Genomic DNA, 21913 nt, shown 5'->3' with positions numbered 1-21913 from the left:
ACTGCATTCTTTCTTGTGCATACACTTGCCATAATGGACATGTCAGATTAAACTGCCTATATAAGCTTACTGTGCCCAGCAGGCAGCAGCTGTTGTTTTGTAGGAGGTGGTAGTGGCACATAAATGTCCAGTGTTTTGGAAGCTGGAGCCAGAGCCTAAGGTTTCTGTTTGTCCCAGAGGTGATTCAGTACTGTGGGTAGGAAAATGACTGTCTCAGGACACTGATACCACTGTTTCTGTAGGACTAATTTGTGCATACCTTTGCCTTTCAGAAATCAAATGGGTCCCCATTTGCTAATAGTGATGCCTGCTTTGCCCTGGCCTATGCGGTTATTATGCTGAACACTGACCAGCACAACCATAATGTCCGCAAGCAGAACGTCCCAATGACTCTGGAGGTGGGTGTTACCAGTGTTAGGCACCTGTCTTCTCTGGTTTTGATAGCAATGTGGTACCTGTTTTTCTCTCAGTGGCAATCTCCTTTTTTTTTCCCTGGCATTCATCACTCATGCACAATAAGCTGGTATGCAGCGCTGAAGTTGAGTGCAGTTTGAGAGGGGAACTGTGGGTAAGGGGCAGTCTGAGGAATTACAGACTTAGCAGACAGCTTGTCAAGTTTATCAAGAGGCTTGTGTGTGTGTGAGCAAACTGTACCTTAAGACATAGTAAGAATGAGAAGATTGTTGCACTGCTGTGGGCTTCTAGAGGGTTCAGGTCCTGTGAGTATCAGTGCAGTGGTACAGACCTGTCATTCTGATGCCTAGTCTCAGCTAAGAATGTGTTACGTTGTGTCTCTGTCTTTTCCTGTGGGCAGAGACGGGGATTGCTCCACACTATTGCCTCTAAGAATAGTGTTTAGCCTTTGAACTTGGAGGCTGCACATTGAAGAACATAGGAAAATCTCCTTCTGGTCCCATGAAGAACAAGCAGAGTACTGATCTTAGCCAACCAGTTAAAGCAGGAGATATTAGGAATTAACTTTGGTGTAACTTTTTTTTCAGGAGTTTCGAAAGAACTTGAAAGGTGTGAATGGAGGCAAAGACTTTGAACAGGACATACTGGAAGACATGTACCATGCCATCAAGTAAGCATAAACCTGTGATCTCCTTGTATGCAGAGAGCAAACTGGAGTTGCTTGGTCTGTGGGACCTCTGGAGAGTATAGAAGGCGACTTACAGGTCATGCGTCTGTTTGCCTCATACCAACTTCCAGCCCCATGTAGGGCTGTGTTAACAAGTACTGTCACAGTGATTGCACTGGATTTGTATCTTTGGATTCTTGCCATGGTATTTTAATCCACAGAGTTTAAGATAAAGTTAAAAACTTTACTTCTGTCAACATGCAAAAGAATGGCTGAGCAAGACCAGCATGTGTGAAATGCTGTATCTAGGAAGGCTCTCTTCTCCAGACCAAGCCTTTAGACTTCTTTAGAACCTTTTGTGTTACAGAGAGTGTCTCACCCCCAGGAGAGCACTGGTGCCCTAACATAACATGTCTCAATTTCACATGTTCTGCTTTTGAGTTCTTCATAGGAGGCTGCTGTCTGCATCAATCTCTTCTGCCACCCTCTGAAGCTCTTGGCACACTGACAAGTATTTGAGGAGAATTCCTGGTGGCTGAGGCCCTTTTGTGCACAAACTAGGTCTGGGTGGGGAGTTTAATAATAATTCAGAAATCTAGCTTATCAGTAAATCTAGGCCCAGCCAATTTGAAGCTGACAAGATAACATCTCTGAGGAGACAGGATGCGACTCTCATCTGATTTCAATCTGCAGTGGCAGATAGTGGCTAGGGCTGGAAGCAGGACAGTGTGATGAGGCTGACCCTCCCTTTTGAGCCTTCTGCAGGAAAGTGGGGATGCTGTCTGTGCTGAATGTGTAGAAATTCTTCAAGAGCTAGCTCCAGCTTTCAAGTAGAACTCTAGTTCTGATTGGCCTGTTTCCTCTGAGGGTGTTCTTAATGTTTTGAGTAATACCCTGAGAATATTCTCATATATTTTCATTATCTAGTGCCTCTATTCCAGTCTATTCCATTTTATCCTCCTTTCACCAGATACTTCAGCTTTTTCAGTATGTTCTATGGCTAAAATAGTTGGTCTGTCATTTCAGTACTGCTCCATCTCAGATAGATTGCCTCAGTGTCATAGTTGATGAGGAGCTATCTGTTTTCTTTTTATTATTTGGGGCAAGGTGGAAATCAGGCTGTAATCTGTGCAAAGTAGTGCATGATCTCTTCAGGATCTCAGCATTTCACTTTTGAGCACAATTTAATCTCCTGAGACTTTCCAAATAAACCATTCACTTGCTTCTGTTGGTATTAATCAAATATGGGTTCTTAGAAAAAAAATGTGCTATTGACTGCAAACGTATTTTCCTATATAATCTCAGTAATTATTTGCTTTTGTCAAAATATGCAGGCACCTGAAACTGAGAAGAGCTTATTTCTTATGCATAAATCAAGAGGGGTTTATGGTTGTTGTTAGCACATGAAAATTGCTTCTGTTGTTTTGATTGTTGCAGAAAGACCTCTACTTTTCAGATTGGCTGCAACCACCTGTACTTAGTAGATCTGAGACTCTTGCTTATGTGATCATTTGCAGAGGGTTCTCTCTTGTGTAAGTCAAGGGAGTATGCATTTAGGTTGATATATATTAACCTAGGATTGCAAGTACTACTTGGCATTAATCATACTTGGTTTATTATTGTATACCTTTAATCCAGTTAGAGTAAGGAGCTGTGGTACCCTGGTTATGAATCACCCATCATATATTTCTTGACTTGTCTTTAATTTTGTGCTACTTGGCTTCCTGACACTTGATTTTGGAACAGTAGGAATCTTTGCATTATTCTTATACAGCTACATGCCTACTGTTGACTGCAGTGATATGACAAATTTTTTATCTGGGAGTAATGAGATATGCAGAGCACTCTAATGGGATGAAAGTTGGGATGGGGGCAGTGAAGCTGTACCAGTGGGGGAGGGTGGAAGCTCTGCCAGTTTGCTGTCCAGAATTTCCCATCATTTAACTACAGTATGTGTTGTACTTTGCACTTGTAGTGTAAGGTAACTTAGTTTCTTCAATACCGTCCTTACCTGGCTGCTGCTGGGTGCTGCTGAAAGCCACCAAACTTCATATACAAGATAGCAGAGAGGGGCAGGGGAAGCAGACAGCCCTAGGAAAATAGAATGTTTCAGGAGCTGGCAAAATCACTCCAAAGTAGGTATTGCCTAGCTTTGGGACCATGTAATGAAAGGCACTGTGTAAATGTTATGTTTGGCTCAGAATGAAAAATTCAACCTTTCTGCCTTCCTCCCTTGTAGAAATGATGAGATAGTGATGCCAGAAGAACAGACGGGCCTGGTAAAGGAAAACTATATCTGGAATGTCCTCCTGCATCGTGGTGCCACTGATGAGGGAATATTTCTCCATGTGCCTCCTGGAAGCTATGACCATGATCTCTTCACCATGACATGGGGGCCAACCATTGCAGCACTTTCTTATGTTTTTGACAAGAGCTTAGAAGAAACAATCATCCAGAAGGCTATCTCTGGTTTCAGGTAACTCTTGCAATCATAAAGACGCAGAAGAGTTAAAGTGTGGCCATTGTCTCCTGTTTACCTGCTAGAGACATCACAGTGAACATCAGCTGTTATTTTTCTTAGTAATTGAAGAGCATTTTATAGTGACCTATGGTCCTCTGGTTTTTGTTCTGTCATTTGTACTGATTCATCCCATCTTGGTCTTTCTGGGTTGCTGTTCACTGTTTGGCTTGACTCCTGTGCTGTAATAAATCAAAGTGTCTGAGGTATGTGTTTTTAAACTCCAACCTGGTTAGATTTAAAAGATCTGCAGAAATAGCTGTGCTGCTTAGAAGTGAGGAGAAAAGTCACTTTTAACTTGCACAGCAATGCTGGCAAAATCCCTGTATATGAAGAGAACCTCTGGTGTATGAGGCCGTAGCAAAACTTACAATCTGTGGAAACTGTATTAGAACAATCTTTGGTCATGCTTAAATCCAGATCAAATGATGACTTAAGCATAGTTTTAAGCTCTGTTAATATAGTGCTGTAACCATGATCTCTTGGAAACTAGATCTCCACGCTACTGCCAATCTTGGCAACTTTCTTATGTCAAGACAGAAGATTAGCTATTCTGGCTCAGGTCTAAGTGATCTGTGTTTAGATTCACTTCTTGAAAGTGACAAATATCAGGATCTATGGATGAGGATTGAGATTATTTGCGGGATAATATTAGACTTCTATACATCAGTATTCATTCGGAGTAAGTGGAAAGGAAGGTCTAAAATGTCAACAGAGAGGCTCTCTGATTTGCTGTCCCGTAGACAGGCTTGTCTGTGTTGACTTACTACATTATTTTCTGTCATCTTCTTTCCTCAGAAAATGTGCAATGATTTCTGCTCACTATGGCCTTAGTGATGTGTTTGACAATCTTATAATTTCTCTCTGCAAGTTTACAGCCCTCAGCAGCGAGGTAAGTTTGCAAGGAGGGGAAAGAAGCATGGCTTTTAGTTAGTATATCTGATCTGTCTTCCTCTGTTAAGCAGTAAGATTTGCTTATTTTAGTTATCACAGTGTCTGTAGGTACCTGTCAGGCCCTGCCCAGAGTTTTCTGGAGGAGGCAATGAAAAGTGAGTAGTGAAGTAGGACTTCTATAGCACAAATATGCAAATTTGACCTCACAAGTGTCAGTTTGTGTAGAGCAGAATGCCGTGATGTAGAAGTGTTCATTCCAAGTGTTCCCTGTGATCAAGACAGTGATTGTCCATGATCCCAAGCAAGCCCCTCCCAAAATATAGGGGCTGTGCATCCACCCAGCATAAGGAGGTTAGAAAAACAAGTACATGGAATTGTTGTTTGGTGTGTGGAGTCTGGTAATAAGATGTGCTGTTAGCCCCACTTTCAGAAAGCCCTAAAGACCTATTCCGTGGAATATACTGTGAGAATAAATTAAAGGTACAGTGGTTGATGTAAGCTTTTCTTGCCCAAACCTGTTGGTGTGTTACAGCATTAGCCTGTTTACCCCCACAGTATTTGATAGCGTGTGGCAGACTGTGTGACTGTGCTTTTGTGCTGAGCAGAAGACAACAGCAACATCTGTAGAGGGTCAGAGCTTGCATAGACTCCCACAGCATTGCTCTGAGACCCAGTGTAAGACCTCTATTGTGCAGACTAGAATTGCCATACATACAAAAAGGGGAAACAGAATCATTCAAGGCTGAAAGCATGGGAATAAAAAGGCCAAAAGGGTGATTTTTCTTCTTCTTTTTTTTTTTTTTTTTGATCCCATGAAGGTATAGCAGAAAATGAACAGTCCTGCAGATTAATCCAGTTAATGGAATTAGGCTGCAGGGAGATGGAATTGCTTGGACTGTGTGTTTTATGAATTCTGGGATTGATAGGAGTGAAAAAGTACCAGATTGACTATTAAAAGGCAAAGAAATCCCAAGCAGTCCTGTTGCTGTAGATTCCCTCATCATCCACTACTCACAACAGTAAAGATTAAATGCTTGATCCTCTCCAGGCATACCAGTCTTCGAGAGTACCAATAGATAAACAAGCGGAGGAATGTCCACCATGAAATTAACTGTTTGACACAGATTTACACAGTAGAAGCAACTAAACTGAGCCCTCAGAGGCACCAGCTGTTGCCAGCTGCATCCCATCTAGTTGTGAAAATGGAATCTGGAGTATTCCGAGGTCTGTGTAAATTTAAGCAGGCATGTCTTTTGGTGATGACATAGAATCAGCGACTTCTGGATTTGAAGAAAGCTTTGAATTCTTATCTTTGGCCAGATTCCAAGTACACCAATTACTTTCTGCTGTCCTAAATTCCTGAAAGGCTTGGAGACAGTAGTGGAATAGGACAACTGAACAAATATTTGAGAGACAGTCTGGTGGAAGGAGAGAAGGGGAGGGGCTGTCTTCAGGCACTGAGGAGGCAAAACAAAGAGCAACTGTTAGAAAGCAAGGGAAGAACATCAAAGTGTCACTTTAGCTGCTCTGTCACTTCCTAGGTCAGATCATCCTGGTGATCAGGCATCTTCTCCAAGCACTGCAATCACTATGTATGGCCACTTTGGTTGAAAGAAGAGGAATGAAAAGGAACATGGAGGGGGATCAAATGATTTAAGAAGAGACTTCTTGATTAACAGTTAAGACTCATAGTGAGTCAGTGTATAAGTAGTAGCAAAGCCCATGTGTGTTTTAATTCTGTGATTGTGGCTTGTTGCCACAGTACAAAAGCATGAATATTGGTGTTTGCACTCTGAGACTTCAGTGATGTCTGTGTTCATGTCGTTTCCCCATGGCAACAATTGAAAAAACAAATGGCTTGTCACATTTCTGCCAGACTTCCAGACTGGCGCTTCTGAGGGAGTTCACCTCTATATCAAAGACCCATTTTGATAATAGCTTTTCCAGCACTTTGGCTGAAGCAAGACCTAGTTTTTCTGAATTTCCAGTCTGAGATTGGAAGATCCATGTTTTCAATCCATCCTATTTCCTGTCTTCTCTCTCCTTTCTTGCTGAAGGAATAAGTATGGTTTTTGTCCTGAGAAGCAAGAGAATGTCAAAGCCCATCTCTTGTCAAAAGGAACATTGCAGTGAGCTTAAGTAACTGCTGAAACATGGAGCATGTCTGTGTCTGATACTAGCTCACATGATTGCTGGGTTTTGTCTTCTTTTGGCAGCATATATTTGGTTTGTTTCAATGACTTAGCACACTTTCTTATTTTGAAAAGCTGAGAGTGCATTGAACAGATTATGAGGAATTCTTATCCAGCAATTATTGGCAGAAACTGTATGTCAGGGTTCCTCACTCATACTTTGAATCTTGCTCTCAAGTAGTTGTAGGAGTAGCTTTGCAAGTCAGTAATGCTTTTGGCTGTAGTTTCCTTCTATAACAGTAGAGCAGAGTAATGGCTGCTTCCAGAGGAATTTTTTTTGAGGAAAACTTTGATCCTGGAGTGAGTTCCCATGGCAGAATAAAGTAGTGTGAGTTTTCAGCAAGCGCTTCCAAAATGTTCTGTATTGTTGTTATTCTTGGAGAGCTTATGTCTAGGTGGTTCAGCTATTCATCTTGTAGCAGGTAAGCTGTTTTGTCCTTCGTTTTGTGCAAAGTGAATATGAGCCGGGGAGTTATCCAAGCATCGTACACAGAACTGTTGTCTTTTCCATACCCAGTTCTGAACAGTCTGCCCTAATTTGTGTTGAAAAGAAAACAACTCTTGCTGACTGATTGCCACCCCCTCTTCTTTCCTGCAGTCTATTGAGAACCTGCCCACTGTTTTTGGAAGTAATCCCAAGGCCCATATTGCAGCAAAGACTGTGTTTCACTTGGCCCATCGCCATGGTGACATTCTGCGGGAGGGCTGGAAAAACATTATGGAGGCTATGTTACAGCTTTTCCGAGCAGAGCTGCTGCCCAAGGCCATGGTGGAGGTAATAATAGCCAGCTTGTGGGTAATTGAAGAGTAGGGGAGTGGGAAGATGGCTTTTCATAGCACCAGTTCAAAGAGGGGGAGAGCTCTGGCTTTGGTAAAGTCTATACAGAGCTAGAAAGCCTGAAAAGGGTGTAGCGTTCAAGTTTTGTGCAGCCTCCAGCCCCTTTTATTAGGGTTTAATTTTTTTCCCCTTTTTCTTTCTGTTGTATTTAAGAAATTCCAGTGTTCGTTTACTTGAATAGATTTTGAATATTGTACAGAAGGACATGCTTACAGGCACGAAGTGTTAGAATACAGTATTGGTACTGGTAGATGGGGATGAGACTTTACTGAAGGGGCGAGGAGGTAAAGAGCTGGGGTGACTACCTTATGTGAGTGGTTGTGCATAGTGTTTCATCACTAAGTGAAACATTACAGGTTTGAGAGGGAAGGCTTCAAAGAAGTAGACAAATTATCATATACATGTTCTGGTCCATCTTCAAGGTCGAAGACTTTGTGGATCCTAATGGCAAAATCTATCTGCAACGTGAGGAGACACCATCTAACCGGTGAGTGGTGTAGATGACCTAGGCAGTCCTTTTTGTACCAAAGCTGGAGAATGATATGATTTCTTAGCTTTCACTGATGCTGGTGTCTTCTGATTTGCAGTGGTGAATCTACAGTGCTGAGTTTTGTTAGTTGGCTCACTCTCAGTGGGACAGAGCAATCTGGTATGAGAGGGCCATCTACAGAGACACAGGAAGCAAAACGAGCAGCTCTGGAATGCATAAAGGTAACATACAGGCTGATAGAGAACCTGCTTTTGTTTGTGGTGACAGTACTATGTGGGTAACAGGCCCCAGGAATACATGCTTCTAGGCAGTATTGCTGGTTCCAGAGGACTTGGGAGTTGTAAGAAACTAAAGAGAAGCACATCTCCATTGACAGCTTGCACACTGCTGTGCCCAAATGTAGTAACAAATGAAAAAAAGGAATAATTCCCCACAGGAGGCTGGGATCTGCTCTCCTACATTTGAAGACAAATTTAACAATCCTCAAATTACTATTTTTTTCCAAGACAGTGTTCAGGCATATAAGCCAACAAAATCTGAACCTGGACTTTGAGTAGCGTGTGCACAGAGGAGTTATCTGTTAAAATCTGTCTAGCACAGATCAGGTCTATTGAAAATAATTGAAGTTAAAGGAGAACTGGCTGGCAGGAGTTTTCCTCCAGGTAATTCTGTTAAAGCCACTATCTGTATCCTTCTTGGAACAAGCTGTATTTCTGTTTGTATGCCTTCCCCATCCCCCAGATGCACAGTCCTCTTTTCTGTCTTTTGCAGCAATGTGATCCTGAGAAGTTGATCACAGAAAGTAAATTCCTCCAACTTGAGTCCCTCCAGGAGCTAATGAAGGTGAGAGAGAGATTGGACTGCTGATGGACCAAGTACTCTATGCATGATCATGCATATATGCTCCTCTAGCTGCTCTGTGCCTGAAGGAGGTCTTGGACCCGTTTGAGATATGGAACCAGTCATTAGTTCAGCTGTTACATGTAACTTCTGTGCTGGCAGCCACAATTGCTTTAGTAGTAGAGGAAGACATTAAATTGTGGAGTGTGTTCTAAAAGCCTCGAGGAAGTCACGTTAAGTGTTTGAAAATATGTGTAGCTCTTGTAGGAGCTTAAGGTTATGCTTTTTCATCTTTTCTGATGTGCTGTGTGCCTAATGAGAACGTATTTAAAGGCCATTTTAGAAGCAAGAGCTGGACAGAAATATTTGACTGTGTGCCCCTAGGTAGTGTGGTACCTGGCTGCTGCAGGAAGTGTAATAAGGCTGGACTCACTAGCCTTTGGGCTAGAGAAGCTTATCTCCCCGGGGGAGGGTAGTTAGTTGCCTGGTTCTGGTAATGGCTTCTCAGGGTAGTGTGTAGTGTGAGACTGCTCCAGGGTGTGGAACAAATCTGGCTGCTGCTCACCATTTCCAAAAGTAAACAGTGCAGTTCAACACTTGCAAGGATGCTGTGTGGGCTGGCAGTGTGTGTGTTGCCTAATTCCATGGCTTCTTAAAGTGCAAATGCCTTTCCCTTCAGGCTACTGTAATTGCAATTCACTGGCTTCATCAGCAGGGTTCATGACATTGTTGAGACTTGTGCTAAAACAAAGGAAAATTTATTTATCAAGACTTGCTGCAGAGGTTCTGAACAATAGGTATTGAGTTCCAAAATAAATATCAGCGGGTAAACTCCAAAGAGCAACACGTAAAACAGCTGAAGTGGAACTTGCTGATTGGATCACACAGACCACTGTGTTGCTGGCCCACATGAAGAAATGGTGACTTCGTTTTTGAGTATCACCTCAGTTCTGGAGGAACATTTTGCTCCTGCCCCTATTATGTCAGGAATTCTCCTTTCATATGCAGGCTGGAGAGGAATAGTTCCAGTACTTGTAGTTATTCCTAGGTATTTGCCTTTTCTGTATTTCACAGTATTCTTAGCAAGAAGCTGCTGGCTTTCACAATTCCTCTCCATCTGAGAGACTTCCTCAGTTTAATATATTTTAAGTTCATCTTGCATAATAAAAAACCATAGTTTTCTATATATTTAGCTTGACCTCTGTCCAATGCATTTTTGATCGACTGGGCATGACCTCTCCAGACAGTGAAGTGCAGTTATGCCCAGACTCAAGCCATTCTGTTGGTCCTCACTTGTTGGTCCCCCAGTTTTGGGGGCTTGTGATTCACAAACATTTCCTGTTTTTCCTAGGCTCTAATCTCTGTGACTCCTGATGAGGAGACATATGATGAAGAAGATGCTGCCTTCTGCTTGGAGATGCTTCTGAGGATTGTGCTGGAGAATAGGTATGACCTTGAAATACATGCACATGCAGTGTAAATGTCCCTGCTTTACTGCAGCTGCTGCCTGGGTCCAGGGAATGAGTTCCTTATGTGCTTGATTTGCCATCTGAAGCAGCATGTGGCTGTAATTTCAGGGCTTAGCAATTCCACTTTACCATGTGCAAACAGAGGGGGTATTCGCCTGTGAATTATTGCTTGATATCCTGAGATTTGGAGAATATAAACTAAACTCTGGAGGATGATTCTCCCACTTGATTGCTTTGCAAGTAAAGAAGTAAATAAGAAATTTGATGGCTTTGTTGTTTCTATGTGTCTGTTCTTATATCTAGCAGCTGGTGATTTTTGTTGAAATGAAGAAATACTGGCTTGTCAGGAGCTCAGGGAGAGGTAGCTAGATCCTGCTTGTCTCATCGCCTTTCATCCTCCTCTTTCCCTCCTTGTTGTGGCTAGGGACCGTGTGACCTGTGTCTGGCAAACTGTCCGAGACCACCTCTATCATCTCTGTGTCCATGCAATGGAGTTCTGCTTCTTGGTGGAGAGGGCAGTAGTAGGGCTGCTGAGACTGGCCATTCGGCTCCTTCGCCGGGAAGAAATCAGTGCACAGGTAAGGGATTTTGGAAAGGCTTACTGGGGTTTTGTGGCCACATCTGGTAACACAGGAAACCAATTGTTGTTGGATGGACCTACATTTAACCTGTCTGTGCTGCAGGTAACAACAAGCAGCAGTTGTAAGTAGCTCAAATTAAATGAAGAGGGACTTTGCTGGAGAATGGAGTGTAAATAATAGGGATTGTTATTCTTGTCTCCTTCTCTGGCAGGTTCTCCTCTCATTACGTATCCTGCTCATGATGAAGCCAAATGTACTGTCCAGAGTTAGCCATGAGGTTGCCTACGGCCTCCATGAACTCCTGAAGACCAATGCTGCCAACATTCACTCTGGGGATGACTGGTACACACTCTTCACTCTCCTGGAGTGTATTGGGTCTGGAGTGAAGCCACCTGCAGCCCTGCAGGTTACAGCAAGGGCAGATAACGACACAGGTAAGACAGACCAGCTTTTGCTAGGAAATCTGATGCCTGCCTGCCAGATAAGCAGCTGCTTCCTCAAGCTTTTCAATTAGCAAAGGGGACTGCAAGAAAACAAAGCTGATATTAAACTACATTAGCAAGATTAAAGACCAGCACCTGCTGTTCAGTCCTACCCCATGGTCTGTCGTGTCTACTCTGCCATCTCTTCCTACTCAGCAAGCAGCAGTCCAGGTGCTAGTCCCTGGAGGAGCAGTGGGAGGAAAACTGATCTCAGCTGTAGCAGCTGTAGGAGGTCTTTGCTCTACCCAAGAAGCATTTTGTGCTGGTTGTGGTCTGGTGCCTTGGGTAATACAGCCTTAATCTCTCATCTGGGTGTGTAATGTAAATCCAGCTGTTGTTCTGTCATACTTGCTTCTTTTTGTGGGACTGAGTCCTTTCTGTCCCCATTTAAAGGATCTCATAAAGGGTGTTGTTCTTTATTCTGTTTCAAATACATTTGTGTTCAGAGTGCCTAGACCAATGCACTATTTCCCACTTGTCTTAACTGTTTTAGAAAGACAGTCTTTTCAGCAAACTGCTCCTCTTTTTCTTTAGGCAGCTGGCAGTGTATTTGTGGCTGACAGCTTCAAACTTTTAAAGCAAACAGTAAGAAAAGGCTTTTCCAGAAGCGTTTCTTTTCCTCTTTGCTTTTCTAGAATTTCCTTGCTGGGCCCTGATGCTTTGTGCTTGACAGACGAAAGGAAATTGACTTTGCAAAACTCCTGTGGCCTTTGCCTTCTGGGCTAATGCTGGGCTGTCTTCTCCCATCTTTCCCCCCTACCTTCTTTTCTCCTGTTTCTGTCTTTGCTGATTGAGCAAGCTACTTGACTGTGGCACTTTGCACATCAGAACATTAGTTCCTTCTGAAAATGTTTGGTACACTGTGTTCACAGCAAGTCTGTCTCTCTGCTGGTGAGTTTCTAGATAATATTGAATGATGGAGAGGATGATTTTTTTCTTTTAAAGAACATTACACCAGTAGCTTAAATTTGGCCCTTGCAAAGGCTGCTGTGCTTGGGACATGAAATTTAAGGTTATCCCAAAGGTAAGGTAAGGTAGATCTGACAGGTGTAGAACATGCTAATGTATAGTGCTGTTCATGAGAGAGATTTTACCAGTATTAGTTGGAGCAGAAGCCCTACATGAGTCATGTGATTCCATGTTGTGCTTTTTGAGTTGTCTTGGATGAACCTAGCACCTCAGTAGTTCTTAAATTGTGTGGCACATCTGATTCTTCCCCCAGAGTCAAAGCATTGGACTCCATGCCCTTTTTAAAACCATGGTCAGGCTGACAAGTGATACAGCAGAGGATGGAGAGCCCCTTCCCTCTGAAGGGGAAGACCCAACACACCTACAGGGAGAAAGTATCAAAGATCCCCATTTCCTGCTGTCTTCTGTGCATGTTCCTGTCTTAGTTCTCACAGGAGGAGAGGCCTAGTACAGTGTCTTCTAGGGCCCACTGGTGGTTTCTAGCTGATGCTGATCTGACTAATCTGAATTGCTTCTCCCTTACCCACAGCTACTCTTCCAAGTTGTTGATTTGACATTCATCTAAAACCCACGCCTTTTGTCTTGAAGGTGCTCAGTCAGACAGTGAGGTCTCCTCCTCCTATCATCCTAGTGACATGAGTCTGGACCGTGGCTACACCTCTGACTCGGAGGTGTACACGGACCATGGGAAGCCAGGCAAGATGCATCGCTCGGGGACAGATGTGGATGTCATGAACAGTGGTTGGCTAGTGGTGAGTAGCCGATGGGCTTCTGGTGCCTGAAGAAGACTACTCCTAGCATGGTTGTGGGCAGAGGGTGTGGTAGGGAGAGAAAGAGTAAGATAGTACAAAAGAGAGCTAAGATGAACTGACATTGTAAAGGGAGGATGGAGAGGAGGTGCAGATGAAGAGGAGAAAGCTTGGAGGCAAATTAGTTAAAAAGGTAAACAGATCCCACAGAAGTGTTGTCTGTTGGCTGCAGAAGAAAGTCCCTTTAAGCATGTGCCTGGGGGTGCTGTTTGTTATGCTGCCCTCTTGCTACTCTCTTGCTATACCCTGCAGGTGGGGAAAGATGACATCGACACCTCGAGATCCACAGCTGGACTCAGCAGGCTGGGGCCATCTCCTCTTGTCAACCAGTACAGCTTGACTGTGGGGCTGGATTTGGGCCCACACGACACAAAGTCTCTTATGAAGTGTGTAGAGTCCCTGTCCTTCATTGTGCGAGATGCTGCCCATGTTACACCTGAGAATTTTGAGCTCTGTGTCAAAACCATCCGCATCTTTGTGGAGGCAAGCTTGAATGGGGGTAAGATGGCCCTTGTTTTGACAATCAAGATTGGGTTTGGGGTAGCCAGGCGGCAAGAAAAGTATACCGTTAGGGAATGAGTCTCCAGTGTTCAGTAGATGGTCTGTTGTGAGAAAAGTGTCCTGGCTCCTGCTGGCAGCAGGGACCTTATTCTTATCCCTCTCCCTGGGACAGAGAGGGGGAGGTCTGGAGCTGATGTGGAGGTAGCAGTATCAGCTGTTGCTGAAGGCTGTTCCTGAAGGAGTGCTGGGTACATCTTCAAGTGGGTAGTTGTCATTTTACAGGACAGGGCCCTCTGCTGGGGATATTGAAAGGTGGCTCTGTGTGCATTGAAAGGCAGAAAATTTCATGGTGGAGTGTGTTTATCATATGTTGCTACTTTTTACTTTCTAGGCTACAAGTCCCAGGAAAAGAGGGGGAAGAGCCACAGGTATGACAGTAAATCCAGTCGGTTAAAAAAAAAGCCAAAGGAGAGCTCCACACGGCGATCCCGGGTCTTGAGCCAGCACCAGGCACACACACATAGTGATGAGGATGAGGATGAGAGCATCCCTGCCAGCTACCACACTGTGTCTTTACAGGTTAGTCAGGACGTAAGTATAGCAAGGATTTCCTCCTCTCCTTTCCCATACTTGGGGCCCTTCTAGGAAGTCACTGGGATTCTTCATGAGGCAAGGGGGGGCTGCACCTTAGGTTAGTGAGCACTAGATGTCAGAGAGTGGCTCTGGTGGCAATGTGGTTCTGCACTGAAAGAGGAACACTGCAGTTTGGATAGACAAAAGCAAAATAGTAGTGGAGAGAGAACTCCTCTGAAAAGCAAGGAGGATGGAGTCTGGAGCTGAGTCACTACAGTAGGTAAGATAGATGGCATAAGGTTCATGTAAGATTAGTGGGGAGTCTGATAAGGCATCTGAGCTTGTGGAAAGGAGAAGGCCCTGTGGGCTGAGGTACTGGGATGAGGGAGTAATTTCTCTTTCCAGGTGGTACTTCAAAGGTGTGAAGGCACAGGCCTGTTGACTGCCAGGCTGTTGGGCCTCAGTTGAGTAGTAAAGTGACTAGAATGCTGTCATTTGCCCATGTGGAACTGTTCTCAGGGAGCTCAGGGAGGTTTTTTTGTTAAAAATGTTGCAGAGTTGTTCCTGGGCAGCGTAGCTGAATCACTGTGTTTCCCCCTCTGGCTGGGAGTCAGTGCTGTGTGCCAGGAAAGGCTTCATTCTTTCTCCTAGCAAGATTGGGATGCTGTTGCTGGAAGATGGGACTAACATGGCTAGTGAACTGACATAGATCTTGCTGAAGATGCTTGGCACTTGGCTACTTAGGGAGGTCACGGAGAGCAGAGCCTGACACCATCTCCATAGCTATACATGGTTATGTGCATACAGGAAGCAGGCTTGAGTAGCTCTGAGTGTTTTCGCATTGGTTTGGGGAAGAGCAGAGACCAGGACTGCTTCAAAAATTTAAGTTCTATGTGTTGCTTAACGTGATGCTTGACTTGCAGCTCCTGGACCTCATGCACACCTTGCACACACGAGCGGCCACCATCTACAGCTCCTGGGCAGAGGAGCAACGCCATCTAGAGACAGCAGGGAAGAAAATCCAAGCAGATTCCCGAGCCCTGTGGTCCAACTGCTGGTGTCCTTTGCTACAGGGTAAAGCCATCCCTTTGTGATGAGAGTGAGCATAGACAGTTCCAGAATAATAGCAGCACTTGGGAAAGTTTAGTAGCCAAAAGCTGAATGCAGAAAGCAGGCAGAGGTGGGGTTTAGGGTCTGCTGTAATTGAAAACAAACTTGGATCAGATCTAGTATGGTACCTTTAGCATGAGTTAGCTGCCAGCTTGATTCTGGAGCTGACAGTAGATTCCCAGTCTGTGGCCTGGAACAAATATAATGCTTTTATATTTATTTTTTTCCTTCCCCCAGACTGTTTGATCTTCATTAGACTTTTCACCCTAGACTGGGGAGGTAGGGATGTGACACTTCCGCTGTGGGCTTTGCCCTGAATCCCTCTCTTGCAGGTATTGCCTGGCTGTGCTGTGATGCCCGACGCCAGGTACGGATGCAGGCACTCACTTACTTGCAGCGAGCCCTCCTGGTACATGACCTGCAGGCCCTGGATGCCCTGGAATGGGAGTCCTGCTTCAACAAGGTAACCTCCTGGCTGGGCTGGGCTTGGAGGCAGAACAGCATTGTCATGAAGAGCAAAGCTGGGTGCAGGTGCACCACAAAAGACAAGGCATTCCCTACTTTGATCTTGTGAAAAGTTCTTCTCTACTTAGGCTTCTGAGAGAGCCTCTTGGAGTATTGAAGTGAGTCCACTCATTTCCGCTTCTCACTGGTTATCCCATGCTCTCTGCCTAGAAGCCACCAGTCCCAAAAGCCAGCTCCTTCCTGTAAGGCTGTGCAAATCTCATCAGTCATTTTATCAGCTCTGAAATACCAGTGTGTCTGACCCAATAGGTGCTGTTCCCTCTGCTAACCAAGCTACTCGAGAACATCAGTCCAGCTGATGTTGGTGGGATGGAAGAAACTCGGATGAGAGCTTCAACGCTGCTCTCCAAGGTGAGTGTGCTTCTTGCTGCCTGAAAGCTCAGAGGAAAACATGTGCCTCAAGACAAACAGTTTGCTTATTAGCTTTTCAGCATCTGTCATCTGGATAGGTGTCAGTTTGCTAGCTTGACTGTCTTCGGTGCTGGGCTTCACCACCTTCTGCTGTTGGGACATGCCTTTTTTTCAGAACTGTCTCCATGATCCTGGCCTTTGGAAGAGTTGTCAGAAAGGAGTTTATACCTTACGAAGTATTTCACTCAACATTGGTTGAAGGCAGTCTGTTCTAGTGGTGAAATAATGTATGTTACAAGCTGATAGTACTGACCTAAGGCAGAGAGCCTGGAAGGGCTGGAAGACATGGTGATGCAGGCTGCAGTGGCCTCATGCAAAGGAGACAGCATCCATTCTTTTATGTACAGCTCAGAAGAGTGGGGTCCTCTGATATCCTCACGCTGGCCCTGTGTGTGCTCCTAGCCTGCCACAAGGAGGGGGAATTCCAGATTTGCACAACTGGCTTGTCAAGCTGTGAGTAGCAGCCCTGAAGCTACTTGTTAACAGTAGTTATGGTTTGGTTTTTTTATAGGTGTTCCTACAACATCTCTCCCCCCTGCTCTCATTGACCACTTTTGCTGCCCTGTGGCTGACAATCCTGGACTTCATGGACAAATACATGCATGCTGGCTCCAGTGACTTACTGGTAAGATGCTGAAAGTGATGCTGCACTGCTTTGAACAGCCATTCATCAATTTTTGAACTTGAAAGGTATTTTTGTTGGTTTGGCTTTTTTTTTAATCTTTTAATTCCAAAACCATTTTGTTCCATGATTTCTTCCCTTGACCTCTGTTTCCAAGACAGCCCATCAGCTGTTTTGGGCTTTTCTTCATTGCTATATGTACATTCTCTGTGACTTGAGGAGTGTTTCTGATTACAGCTGGAGGCCATCCCAGAGTCTCTGAAGAATATGCTGCTTGTAATGGATACAGCTGGGATATTCCACAGTGCTGACTCACGGACGGGATACTCGGATCTCTGGGAGATCACGTGGGAAAGGATTGACTGTTTCTTACCTAGGCTGCGGGATGAGCTTTTCAAACAGACAGTCATCCAAGGTACAAAGGGCTGAGAAACCTTAGAAAAACAGGTCTTGGACTCAGTGCTTGCACCTTGTCCAGTGCACAGCTGCCAGAGTGCCTGAGTGCTCATGAAATTATATTTGCGGGAGGCTGTGGGAGCTTGGCACAAGGAGGGCAAACTGAGGGTGGGCAAAAGGAATGATCAAACTGATGTGTTGGGCTCACTGCTTGTTTTGTTTTCCTAGATCCTGTTCCCAGCATACCAATGGAACAGCAGCATCAGAAGTCACTAGTGTCTGCCCTGCCCCCTTCTCCCACAGGGGATGTGAGACCAGCTACCCACTTGGCTCCCTTGGAGAAGCCCTGTGAACCGGGTACCAGTGGTGAGTCCCCTTTTCTTCTTTCTGGAATCATCTTCCCAGCATGGTGGCATAGGTCTACTTTTATTTGGTTTAGCATAATCTGCAGTGACCAGGCCTCTGGTGTTGTGGAATTGTTGTGCTTCCAAATTGACAGGTTGTGGCCTTCTTGCTGAGGTTATTGAGGTGGGGAGAAGTTGGGGCAGAATATCTGTAATAGGCACCTGCTCCTCAGGGCCTTTTAAGAAAGTATGTGGAAGGGGCAAGTCTGAAAAGGACCCTGGGTTGATCTTCAGCCCTGCTTAGCTTTGAGCTAAAAGGTGACTTTGTCAGGGCCTTGTGTAAGGATGTATTTTGTCTTTTTCTTTTCCAGAGTCTGAAAGAGCCACTGCACCTGCTTCATCCACCATCAGCAGCTCTGCCTCACCTCCTTTCCCAGCATCAGCTCCAGCAAAGACAAGCCCCGTTACAGACATACCTCCTACGACAGCACAGCCGCCACTCATACTGCAGCCTCTTGCCTCTCCCCTGCAGGTTGGGGTGCCACCTATGACTCTTCCAATCATTCTCAACCCAGCCCTAATTGAAGCCACCTCTCCTGTTCCCCTCCTAGCTACTCCACGGCCCACTGATCCCATGACAACCTCTGAAGTCAATTAGTTTGAGGATGTCTGAGAACTGTCTGCTGAGGAAGCTCTGTGGGTGGAGGGTGCTGGCCAAATGTTCTCTGGTAGTGGGCATGTTTGCTTTAGAAGATGATGCTAACCTAAGCAGAAGGGCTGCTGCCACAAATCCCCCTGGAGCACATCACATTCTGCTCCCTTCTTGTGGCAATCACCTAGAAATCTGCCTAGAAATCTTTGTATTGGATGGGTGCCCAGTTCCACTGATCAGTCTTCTTCCTGTCTTCACAATCTCAGGGGCCAGGCAATGCCCACACTTAGCAGCCTGGGACCAAGCTGCCACCAGTTCATCTAGTGAAGAGGGAAAAGTCTTTGATGTCACACCAGAGAGGGGCTGCAGTACAGCACTGCCTCTCAAGATTATTCAGTACAGTCCCTGGACAATTCCCCAGGCATTCCCTAGCTTTCCTGCCCATGCTTCTGGTCTCACTGCTTTGTTTGGGCTCTGCGCATGCCTGGGTTCAGCAGGTTGAGAATTTTGTGTAGAAATGTGGATTGCTTACAGTGCAGCTCCCAGCTTACTACATAGGGCTTCTTGTCTGCTGTAGCCACATGCTTTCCTTGTGCAACATGGATAACAGCAATCCTCATGCTAGATAAGGAGTAGGTAGCCAGGGAGTCTGGTAAGGGCAGCACTGCTTTCCTCCCTGCTGTAAATGTAATCAGGTTTTCTGGCTGGAGAGCAAATTCAGAAGGCTCTGCCTAGCTGAGCAGATGAGACAGAAATGCAGAGTCCCATGAGCTGAGAGCAGAGCACTGTGGCCATGTCTCAAACAGTGCCTGAGGAGCCACTCCCCTGGGGTGCACAGCAGTGCTGAGTTGTCCACCACTCGCTGCTGCATAGGCCTCTTGGTGTCCAGCCCCATTCCTTAGGAGAACTTCCTCTTCAGCTAGAGATGTGTTGATCTGTGGCACTGGCTGACAGATGCCCAGTAAGTCTGCAGTGCTTTCTCTTGGAAGCTCTGCAGGGACTGCACCCTTCTGCATCTTCTAGTTGTTGGGAGCTCACCACCTTCTCCACCTAGAACACCCCTGCAGCTGAGGCTCTGGTAGTCATTCTAGTGCTTCAGCCCTGCAGCAAGGATGTCCCACTCTTCCACTCCTGGTGCCCAGAGCAGAGCTGCTGCCTGGCAAGTGCTGTGTTTCCATTCTTCCTCCTCTCTGCATTAGTTGGCTAAATGCTCAATAATACCAATCTTGGAAATCCCACTGGTGACTGGGAGGGCCATGGGCGGCACCCCAACCCCATGTATACTGTACTGAGAGGAACCTATGGTTGGGGTGGGAGTACAGCCAGTGTACAGAGTAAATGGCTACAAATCCAACAGACTTTTTACAGTGTAATAAATACATCCTGTAAATGAATGTTCCAGTGTTGCACTACTTTTCTGTCATGGTTCTGCAGCTCAGAGCTTTGGGAGGAGTGGAGTTTAGTTGCCAAGGTGGTGTGCCCACCTGCCAGTCCCCCAGCTCCATGTACCAGGATCCTCCAAGAGAGTGCTCTGTCTGCATGGAGCACGGAGAGACTTGCCCTAACAGATGGTCAGCACGTGGGGGAGCTGCAGTGGAGACCAGCCATCAAAGGGCTGAGCAGAAATCGTTCCCACCGTAGACAAAGCAGAACTGCAGCAGCTAGGTTGCTATTGCTTCTGGTAATAGTTCAGTGTCGGCTGTAAGATTCCTGGCGTTATGCTGAGGTGTGCTCACACACTGCCAGCACTGAGGGCAGAGACTAGTGCTGAGGAGCAGGTGCCCAGCAGCGTCTCAGCATGCAGCCAGAACGCAGACCCCGGTGACAGCCTGGCTTGGATGAGAGAAGCATTTTCCATCTGATGAGAAAGAAATCCTTGTTTCCACTGACAGGATTTGGATTGGAGAGAGGGCATGAGAGATCCTGGGCTCTTCCAGGGCTAATGCTTGCCATAGATATCGACAACCCCATATACTTCCCTCCGAATGTTTTCTACTTGTCTTGTGGCAAAATCCACACAGTGCCCCTGGAGCTGTGTGAGGCACCAGTGCCTTCCCTATCACAAGGATTCCAAGACACTTCTACAAACTTGATAAAGGGTTCAAAAACTTGGAGTATGTTTGAATTGCTTGAGCAAAGGTCTGAATATTGTGTAATGGGAGAGTAATGCACATACTAGGAAAGTCCTGTTAATAAATCCCAGTTCCCTTAGTCCATTTCCACCATTCCTGGAATGTTTTCACTTTTCAGTTCCCTTTCTCACCCTCCACTGCTTCCAGATTGTGGTCTTTCAGCCCTTAGATGTCTTCATTCACGTATCTGAATCCTCGTGCTGCCTATGGCCCTTCTGCATCCAGCCCACCTCCCCGCCTTCTATTTCTGAGCCCTTGCTTCTGTTTACAGCTCTGTTTTTCTGAGCTGTCTCCAAAATATTCACTGAAACCTTTAGACGGTTAACTCTTTGTAAACCATCATTCAGTTGTTAAGTGCTTTGATGTCAGCACTGCTGCCCTCTGATGATCCTTCAGCTTCTTGGAGTGGTGTCAGCTGATGGCAAAGCTCAGTTTTTCCTGCTGCCTTCAGATAGTTGTTTGGGGGATGCTGTGTTTTAAACTCTGTTTGCAAACCCAGTTTCTACTGAGAGCATTGCATCTTAATTCAGAAAATTGCAGTGCAAAGCAAAAGCCACCGGAGGAAACTGCAGGAAGCAAGACTAGAATGGAAAGAATGTTGACTGGAAAGACCAAATTGCACTTTAAACAGTTTTCACTAGACTGTAACATGTGTGAATAGATATGGACTGGAAAACAAAAAAAAAAATCTTTGAACGTTGTTTGGATTTTGCAATAATGAGGTTTCATGTGTTACAGAGGAAAAATAGCAGGGGAAGCGTTTGAACGGGAAGGAGATATGAGTCAGCTGACAGGTAGGATGTGCCGTGATACATATTTTTATCAGTAAGGCTCTTGAACCCTATTTGCAACTTAAATTACATAAAAGAGAGTAATACTGCCAACGGCTGTTGGGGAGGAGCAGTGCTCACAACACCGGCCTTCAGGTTTGTCCCAGCATATACTTTTTCTAGGTTTGGACTTCTTTCCCAGTCTTACAGGTCTGACTCACTGTTTTCCAGAGGGGGCTGGACACACCTCACTGTAGTTTGGATTTACGTACCCCTTCTATTCCTATTTACATGAAGAACTTCCACTGCTGAAACAGAACAGAAATAACTACTGGCGTTTAGTGTGTGTTAGTAGGACGTGCCACGTGGAGCTGGTGTTTTCCTCATTGGTGTGAAGCTTCCTAGTGCGAGAAAATCCTGTGGAAAGATAAGCCCTGGGTTTTAAGCAAATTTGGCACTGAAACATGTGAATCAGTGCTGCCTTTAGTTTCAATTTTTAAACTGAATCTGAGCATACTTAGAAGACCTGGTCTGTGTGAAGTATGTTTTCGGCAGTTACCCTCACTCCTACAAGTGCCAGTTGTTGCACTCCTCTGTTACAGGGCCTGAAGTATCCCCACAGCTCGGTGCCCTGCTCCTTCACACACACACCCACACTCCCCCACACACCCCACCCCACCCCGCGCGGGAGGCAGCCGCCGGGGTTTGTGCTGC

General features: G+C 45.4%; 1 protein-coding gene across 9 annotated transcripts in view; it reads left to right on the top strand.

The window, feature by feature from the left end:
* The window catches only part of GBF1 (golgi brefeldin A resistant guanine nucleotide exchange factor 1), a 113307-nt gene extending 92962 nt beyond the window's left edge, over positions 1-20345 (top strand). For 6 of the 9 annotated variants that reach the window (XM_080620589.1, XM_080620588.1, XM_080620586.1 and 3 more), the window contains 21 exons: positions 273-398; positions 1002-1084; positions 3321-3557; positions 4398-4491; positions 7284-7460; positions 7946-8010; positions 8111-8234; positions 8785-8856; positions 10205-10299; positions 10747-10900; positions 11115-11337; positions 12943-13106; positions 13416-13662; positions 14056-14255; positions 15161-15311; positions 15680-15810; positions 16122-16223; positions 16795-16908; positions 17143-17320; positions 17530-17667; positions 18017-20345. In XM_080620589.1, the coding sequence (XP_080476715.1) occupies positions 273-398; positions 1002-1084; positions 3321-3557; positions 4398-4491; positions 7284-7460; positions 7946-8010; positions 8111-8234; positions 8785-8856; positions 10205-10299; positions 10747-10900; positions 11115-11337; positions 12943-13106; positions 13416-13662; positions 14056-14255; positions 15161-15311; positions 15680-15810; positions 16122-16223; positions 16795-16908; positions 17143-17320; positions 17530-17667; positions 18017-18303 (3162 nt within the window). In that variant the 3' untranslated portion in view covers positions 18304-20345. Of the gene's footprint in view, positions 1-272; positions 399-1001; positions 1085-3320; positions 3558-4397; positions 4492-7283; positions 7461-7945; positions 8011-8110; positions 8235-8784; positions 8857-10204; positions 10300-10746; positions 10901-11114; positions 11338-12942; positions 13107-13415; positions 13663-14055; positions 14256-15160; positions 15312-15679; positions 15811-16121; positions 16224-16794; positions 16974-17142; positions 17321-17529; positions 17668-18016 lie in introns of those variants that run through there. The other 3 variants (XM_080620593.1, XM_080620587.1, XR_013957150.1) reach the window with 2 other exon arrangements.
* Positions 20346-21913: the final 1568 nt, after the last annotated feature.

This window comes from Psittacula echo, assembly GCF_963264785.1.
Source record: "Psittacula echo genome assembly, chromosome: 6".
NCBI lineage: Eukaryota > Metazoa > Chordata > Aves > Psittaciformes > Psittacidae > Psittacula > Psittacula echo.
The sequence above is the reverse complement of the archived record's forward strand: the minus strand, read 5'-3'. Positions and strand labels throughout refer to the sequence as shown.